Below are 8892 nucleotides of genomic sequence, written 5' to 3'. Positions count from 1 at the left end.
ATATAATAGGAAGATTTCTCCTCTATAGACAGGCGCAGTATAATAATCTCTGCGGTGTTGGCGCCACCTGCCGGTGAAGTCCGCGGGCTGCTGGTGCGTTGCTGCGGATAGTTCTGTGTAGACTGTGTAGTTCTGTGTAGCTACAGCGCCACCTGCTGGTATAAATTGATTACTGCCCGTGACCGGCTGCAGCAGGCTCGGTGTACGGTGGTGTATTGGCGCCACCTGCTGGTGAAATATGAGTACTGCACATCGGTTGCAGTTGGTTCACTTCCGGGTGAGGATCATGGCGAAGGTGGAGAAGGAGCAGAAATATGACAGACAGCTCAGGTATGGGGAGCAGGAGGGGGAGGGGGAGGGGGTACTGACTGTACTGAAGGGGGATGGGTGTACTGGGGTCTCATCACCATCTGTATTCTATAATGAATGGTCTGCAGAGGAGGACAATGGTCTGCAGAGATCATCTGATGGAGGACAATGGTCTGCAGGGATCATCTGATGGAGGACAATGGTCTCCAGAGATCATCTGATGGAGGACAATGGTCTGCAGGGATCATCTGATGGAGGACAGTGGTCTCCAGAGATCATCTGATGGAGGACAATGGTCTCCAGAGATCATCTGATGGAGGACAATGGTCTCCAGAGATCATCTGATGGAGGACAGTGGTCTGCAGAGATCATCTGATGGAGGACAATGGTCTCCCGAGATCATCTGATGGAGGACAATGGTCTCCCAAGATCATCTGATGGAGGACAGTGGTCTCCCGAGATCATCTGATGGAGGACAATGGTCTCCCAAGATCATCTGATGGAGGACAATGGTCTCCCAAGATCATCTGATGGAGGACAATGGTCTCCCGAGATCATCTGATGGAGGACAATGGTCTCCCGAGATCATCTGATGGAGGACAGTGGTCTCCCGAGATCATCTGATGGAGGACAGTGGTCTCCCGAGATCATCTGATGGAGGACGAGGGTCCGCAGAGATCATCTGATGGAGGACAGTGGTCTCCCGAGATCATCTGATGGAGGACAGTGGTCTCCCGAGATCATCTGATGGAGGACAATGGTCTCCCGAGATCATCTGATGGAGGACAGTGGTCTCCCGAGATCATCTGATGGAGGACAGTGGTCTCCCGAGATCATCTGATGGAGGACGAGGGTCCGCAGAGATCATCTGATGGAGGACAGTGGTCTCCCGAGATCATCTGATGGAGGACAATGGTCTCCAGAGATTATCTGATGGAGGACGAGGGTCTCCAGAGATTATCTGATGGAGGACGAGGGTCCGCAGAGATTATCTGATGGAGGACGAGGGTCCGCAGAGATCATCTGATGGAGGACGAGGGTCCGCAGAGATCATCTGATGGAGGACGAGGGTCCGCAGAGATCATCTGATGGAGGACGAGGGTCCGCAGAGATCATCTGATGGAGCACGAGGGTCTGGAGTCTCTCTGATCTCCTCTGATGGAGGACTGGCATTCCTCTTCAAATGTCTTTTATGCAGGGGACCTATTATCCTCTTATTGTAGTTTTGTATTGGAAAAGGAGGTGTTTTGGGAATAAGAACTGTCTGTGATCCAGTTCTGCTGTTACCTCCAGGTTTATGTGTCTCTGTATCCGGAGCATCTGTACATCTGCAGTTCTCATCCTCGCTGTGCTCTGTATTTGTATATCATTAGAGAAGAATGAATCATAGAACTCTCAGATGTTTACAACAACCAATCAGATGTCAGCATTCACTTTCCACATGACAGTGCGATCATTGCTGCAGTGGGGCGGGGTCAGCGCCTCCCGTCAGCCATGTTTTAGTGTTTATAATGTACTCCGTCACCATAGTCATGTGACCAATGAGCTCCATTTCTTTTTCAGGTTATGGGGTGACCACGGACAGGAAGCTCTGGAATCGGCTCACGTTTGTCTTATAAATGCCACGGCAACCGGCACCGAGATTCTCAAAAACTTAGTGCTGCCGGGTGAGTAAATCAATGTGGATGACCTCTGATTCCTGGGATCACAGACAACTGACATTTATACTGATAAGACACTCCGCATCACAGACAACTGACATTTATACTGATAGGACACCCCGCATCACAGACAACTGACATTTATACTGATAGGACACTCCGCATCACAGACAACTGACATTTATACTGATAGGACACTCCGCATCACAGACAACTGACATTTATACTGATAGGACACTCCGCATCACAGACAACTGACATTTATACTGATAGGACACTCCGCATCACAGACAACTGACATTTATACTGATAGGACACTCCGCATCACAGACAACTGACATTTATACTGATAGGACACTCCGCATCACAGACAACTGACATTTATACTGATAGGACACTCCGCATCACAGACAACTGACATTTATACTGATAGGACACTCCGCATCACAGACAACTGACATTTATACTGATAGGACACTCCGCATCACAGACAACTGACATTTATACTGTATAAGGAGTGCTATGGCGGGATCACCGTCTATTATTTCATATAGAAAGTTACAGATGTAAAACTATAAAACAATCTTCTCATGAAGATTATCTGAGATTTCAGTGATTTGGGTTCTCCTGTAAACTGATCAGCACTAACACTGCCCGAGATTCCTGAGTTTTATCATCCAATAGAATTCCAGTGCCCAGGATTTTGAGATTCTGAATATTGTTGAATCTGTGTGCCAATATTTTGTGACCCCCCCCCCCCCAAATGTCAGTCTTCCTCTGATTCCTGGGATCTCTGATGTCAGTCTTCCTCTGATTCCTGGGATCTCTGATGTCAGTCTTCCTCTGATTCCTGGGATCTCTGATGTCAGTCTTCCTCTGATTCCTGGAGTCTCTGATGTCAGTCTTCCTCTGATTCCTGGGATCTCTGATGTCAGTGTTCCTCTGATTCCTGGGATCTCTGATGTCATTGTTCCTCTGATTCCTGGAGTCTCTGATGTCAGTCTTCCTCTGATTCCTGGGATCTCTGATGTCAGTGTTCCTCTGATTCCTGGGATCTCTGATGTCAGTCTTCCTCTGATTCCTGGGATCTCTGATGTCAGTCTTCCTCTGATTCCTGGGATCTCTGATGTCAGTCTTCCTCTGATTCCTGGAGTCTCTGATGTCAGTCTTCCTCTGATTCCTGGGATCTCTGATGTCAGTGTTCCTCTGATTCCTGGGATCTCTGATGTCAGTCTTCCTCTGATTCCTGGGATCTCTGATGTCAGTCTTCCTCTGATTCCTGGGATCTCTGATGTCATTGTTCCTCTGATTCCTGGAGTCTCTGATGTCAGTCTTCTTCTGATTCCTGGGATCTCTGATGTCAGTCTTCCTCTGATTCCTGGGATCTCTGATGTCAGTCTTCCTCTGATTCCTGGGATCTCCGATGTCAGTCTTCTTCTGATTCCTGGGATCTCCGATGTCAGTCTTCCTCTGATTTCTGATGTCAGTCTTCCTCTGATTCCTGGGATCTCTGATGTCAGTCTTCCTCTGATTCCTGGGATCTCTGATGTCAGTCTTCCTCTGATTCCTGGGATCTCTGATGTCAGTCTTCCTCTGATTCCTGGGATCTCCGATGTCAGTCTTCTTCTGATTCCTGGGATCTCCGATGTCAGTCTTCCTCTGATTTCTGATGTCAGTCTTCCTCTGATTCCTCGGATTTCTGATGTCAGTCTTCCTCTGATTTCTGATGTCAGTCTTCCTCTGATTCCTGGGATCTCCGATGTCAGTCTTCCTCTGATTTCTGATGTCAGTCTTCCTCTGATTCCTGGGATCTCTGATGTCAGTCTTCCTCTGATTCCTGGGATCTCTGACGTCAGTCTTCTTCTGATTCCTGGGATCTCTGATGTCAGTCTTCTTCTGATTCCTGGGATCTCTGATGTCAGTCTTCCTCTGATTCCTGGGATCTCTGATGTCAGTCTTCTTCTGATTCCTGGGATTTCTGATGTCAGTCTTCCTCTGATTCCTGGGATCTGGAGTTCAGTGATGTGAAGGAGACGCCTGGTAAATATTTTGTAGAATTGGTAATTTTGTGTCTAATTGGCTGTCAGACTGTGACGTGTAATTGGCGGGATAATCGCATGACTGTGACGTGTAATTGGCGGGATAATCGCATGACTGTGACGTGTAATTGGCGGGATAATCGTATGACTGTGACGTGTCATTGGTGGGATAATCGTATGACTGTGACGTGTCATTGGTGGGATAATCGTATGACTGTGACGTGTCATTGGTGGGATAATCGTATGACTGTGACGTGTCATTGGTGGGATAATCGTATGACTGTGACGTGTCATTGGTGGGATAATCGTATGACTGTGACGTGTCATTGGTGGGATAATCGTATGACTGTGACGTGTCATTGGTGGGATAATCGTATGACTGTGACGTGTCATTGGTGGGATAATCGTATGACTGTGATGTCACCTCCAGATGGATGACAATGACAGCCATGTATATGATGATAGAAGTGGCAGTTGGATGCGTGTGATTACCGTGTTCTGTGCCTATGTAGCGGCTCTTCTTATCACATAATGATGGAGGAATGTGACGATCGTTCAGGACAATCACTTGAATCTCATTGTATATATGTGAGTTGGATGATTGATGATCTTCATGTGATCTCTTGCAGGGATTGGATCCTTCACCATTGTGGACGGGAATGTGGTGAGAGGAGAAGATGTCGGGAACAAGTAAGTGATGTGAAGGAGAGATTTGTATCATAGGAAGTCATTTGATTGGAGAAGAAAATACTTTGTTTATTAGTGAATTGAACACAAGATGAAGAGAAGCTGAGCTGTAATAATTATTTCCCCGCAGACATCTGAGCTGCACCCCCCAATCACCCACTATAAGGTTTAACCCCTCGATTACACATTTATCTTGGTGTCCCCAATGTGTCTGATTGGATAGAGAATAATCCCCTCAGCCAATGATGAGACCTAGAAATCCATGCCCCCGATGTGCGGTACAAGGCCCCTCCTTCCTCCTGAATGTCTCTTCATTATATACAATGGAGGCTCAGGGGGGAGCTAGAGGTGCCGACCTTCTCCATTCTATCTGGAAGGACAATACCCGAGCAACATTCTCTGAGGTCGGTGTCTGTAGTTTCTTGAAGCTATCAATGCTCCCCGCTGAGACCACCGCCTGTGGAAGGGAATTCCACATCCTTGCCGCTCTTACAGTAAAGAACCCTCTATGTAGTTTAAGGTTAAACCTCTTTTCTTCTAATTTTAATGAGTGGCCACGTGTCTTGTTAAACTCCCTTCCGCAAAAAAGTTTTCTCCCTATTGTGGGGTCACCAGTCCGGTATTTGTATATTGTGGGGTCACCAGTCCGGTATTTGTATATTGTGGGGTCACCAGTCTGGTATTTATATATTGTGGGGTCACCAGTCCGGTATTTGTATATTGTGGGGTCACCAGTCCGGTATTTATATATTGTGGGGTCACCAGTCCGGTATTTATATATTGTGGGGTCACCAGTCCGGTATTTATATATTGTGGGGTCACCAGTCCGGTATTTATATATTGTGGGGTCACCAGTCCGGTATTTGTATATTGTGGGGTCACCAGTCCGGTATTTATATATTGGGGGGTCACCAGTCCGGTATTTATATATTGGGGGGTCACCAGTCCGGTATTTATATATTGGGGGGTCACCAGTCCGGTATTTATATATTGTGGGGTCACCAGTCCGGTATTTCTATATTGTGGGGTCACCAGTCCGGTATTTGTATATTGTGGGGTCACCAGTCCGGTATTTATACAATGAAATCATATCCCCTCTCAAGCGTCTCTTCTCCAGAGAGAATAAGTTCAGAGCTCACAACCTTTCCTCATAACTAAGATCCTCCAGACCCTTTATTAGCTTTGTTGCCCTTCTTTGTAGTCGCTCCATTTCCAGTACATCCTTCCTGAGGACTGGTGCCCAGAACTGGACAGCATACTCCAGGTGCGGCCGGACCAGAGTCTTGTAGAGCGGGAGAATTATCGTTTTATCTCTGGAGTTGATCCCCTTTTAATGCCAATATTCTGTTTGCCTTATTAGCAGCAGCTTGGCATTGCATGTCATTGCTGAGCCTATCATCTACTAGGACCCCCAGGTCCTTTTCCATCCTAGATCCCCCCAGAGGTTCTCCCCCCAGTCTATAGATTGCATTCAGATTTTTACCACCCAAATACATTATTTTACATTTTTCTACATTGAACCTCATTTGCCATGTAGTTGCCCCTCCCCCATTCATTTGTTCAGATCTTTTTGCAAGGTTTCCACATCCTGCGGAGAAGTTATTGCCCTGCTTAGCTTAGTATCGTCCACAAATACAGAGATTGAACTGTTTATCCCATCCTCCAGATCATTTATGAACAAATTAAATAGGATTGGTCCCAGCACAGAACCCTGGGGAACCCCACTACCCACCCCTGACCATTCTGAGTACTCCCCATTTATCACCACCCTCTGAACTCGCCCTTGTAGCCAGTTTTCAATCCATGTACTCACCCTATGGTCCATGCCAACGCACTTTATTCTGTACAGTAAACGTTTATGGGGAACTGTGTCAAATGCTTTTGTAAAATCCAGATACACCACGTCTACGGGCCTTCCTTTATCTAGATGGCAACTCACCTCCTCATAGAAGGTTAATAGATTGGTTTGGCAAGAAGGATTCTTCATGAATCCATGCTGATTACTGCTAATGATATCGTTCTTATTACTAAAATCTTGTATATAGTCCCTTATCATCCCCTCCAAGAGTTTACATACTATTGATGTTAGGCTGACTGGTCTGTAATTCCCAGGGATGTATTTTGGGCCCTTTTTAAATATTGGTGCTACATTGGCTTTTCTCCAATCAGCTGGTACCATTCCAGTCAGTAGACTGTCAGTAAAAATTAGGAACAACGGTCTGGCAATCACCTGACTGAGTTCCCTAAGTACCCTCGGGTGCAAGCCATCTGGTCCCGGTGATTTATTAATGTTAAATTTCTCAAGTCTAATTTTAATTCCGTCCTCTGATAACCATGGAGGTGCTTCCTGTGTTGTGTCATGAGGATAAACACTGCAGTTTTGGTTACTGAAGCCCCCCGATTCACTCGTGAAGACTGAGGAGAAGAATACATTCAATACCTTCGCCATCTCCCCATCCTTTGTAACCAGATGTCCTTCCTCATTCTTTATGGGGCCAATATGGTCTGTCCTCCCTTTTTTTTACTGTTTGTATACTTTTCTTTTTTTTGCTCTCCTCCACTACGTGTCTTTCATGTTCTGTCTTAGCCGCCCTAATTGGACCCTTACATTTCTGGAATGCTGATGATGATCCCTCAACCTTGTATTTTTTGAAGGCCTTCTCCTTTGCTTTTATATGCATTTTTACTTTGGAGTTAAGCCATCCAGGACTTTTGTTCGCTCTTTTAAATTTATTACCCAATGGGATACATTGGCTAATGCCCTTATTTAATATGCTCTTAAAGCAAACCCATCTCTCCTCCGTATTCTTTGTTTATAATATTTTATCCCAGTTTATATCTTCTAGCAAGGTTCGTAGTTTAGGGAAGTTGGCTCTTTTGACTCGTCACGTCTTCACTATTCTCCACAAAGGAAGGAACAATTCTGCTTTGTGTCATCAGATTTTAGTCAGAAATCACCATTATATGTAATGATTGCCGCAGACTTCCTCCGTATTGTGTGGCAGTGCAGATACATATTCAGTTATTGGAATTCATAACTCCTCCCCCCAGGTGACCTCTGTGGCCATGACGTTTCACTCCTCCTCCTGCGTAATGTACAAAAAAAGGAATGTGCAAAGGATGTAAAAAGAATAGAAACTGCGGTGGGTGGAGCCAGGAACTCTGGGTGGGTGGAGCCAGGAACTCTGGGTGGGTGGAGCCAGGAACTCTGGGTGGGTGGAGCCAGGAACTCTGGGTGGGTGGAGCTGGGAACTCAGTGGGTGGAGCCAGGAACTCTGGGTGGGTGGAGCTGGGAACTCAGTGCGTGGAGCTGGGAACTTGGGGTGGGTGGAGCCAGAAACCCTGGGTGGGTGGAGCCGGAAACCCTGGGTGGGTGCAGCCGTGAACTTGGAGTAGGTGGAGCCAGGAACCCTGGGTGGGTGGAGCCAGAAACCCTGGGTGGGTGGAGCCGGAAACCCTGGGTGGGTGCAGCCGTGAACTTGGGGTGGGTGGAGCCAGGAACTCAGGTGGGTGGAGCTGGGAACTTGGGGTGGGTGGAGCCAGGAACTCAGGTGGGTGGAGCTGGGAACTTGGGGTGGGTGGAGCCAGGAACTCGGGTGTGTCAGACAGAAGCTGATGGGAAAACTGTTTCTGATGGATTGACCATTTATGGAAATTGTAAAAGGAATGATTTTGTTTCTCTCCGTAGTTTCTTCCTCACCAGAAGTAATATCGGGAAGGTAAGTGGAAGTGACTTCGGATTTTTTGTGCCGGTGATTGCCGGGAAATATGAAGTAGAAGGAAAAGTTGCCTCTGGATTCCCTCCATACATTTCAGTATAATTCACAATATAAAGTGGGTGTAATCCCTCCATATCCCCAGTGTAGTGACCGGCTTCAGGTGACACACAGAGATGAGACAAATTCTCCTAAATAAGTTGTACCTGTTTATCTGCAGTCTTCCCTCTCTACATCCATGCAAGGTCCAGCATTTATACAGTGTGTCTGAGCTTTCAGAAAGCATGGGGTGGGGGGCTGAAATTACACTCTGCAAAGCTCCATAAGAGTTGATTGGAGGGAAGGGACACACCCCCTCCACACAGGAACAGAGGTGAGGCTGTCAATCACAGGCTGTGTGTTGGAGCTCCCTCCCCTGTCACCATTTATCTCTTGGTGTCAGGAAAACCCCTTTAGAAGAGTCTCATGCTGATATCAAAG

The 8892-nt window shown here is 46.8% G+C and overlaps 1 protein-coding gene across 1 annotated transcript in view; it reads left to right on the top strand.

Annotated features, from left to right (window-relative positions):
- Positions 1-269: 269 nt before the first annotated feature.
- The window catches only part of NAE1 (NEDD8 activating enzyme E1 subunit 1), a gene marked incomplete at its 5' end in the record, with an annotated part of 68453 nt that continues 59830 nt past the window's right edge, over positions 270-8892 (top strand). Inside the window, 4 exon segments of the mRNA XM_073605982.1 lie at positions 270-330; positions 1873-1976; positions 4639-4699; positions 8385-8415. Of these exon segments, the coding sequence (XP_073462083.1) occupies positions 287-330; positions 1873-1976; positions 4639-4699; positions 8385-8415 (240 nt within the window).

This window comes from Aquarana catesbeiana, linkage group LG11 (assembly GCF_042186555.1).
Source record: "Aquarana catesbeiana isolate 2022-GZ linkage group LG11, ASM4218655v1, whole genome shotgun sequence".
In the NCBI taxonomy this organism is placed as follows: domain Eukaryota; kingdom Metazoa; phylum Chordata; class Amphibia; order Anura; family Ranidae; genus Aquarana; species Aquarana catesbeiana.
The sequence above is the reverse complement of the archived record's forward strand: the minus strand, read 5'-3'. Positions and strand labels throughout refer to the sequence as shown.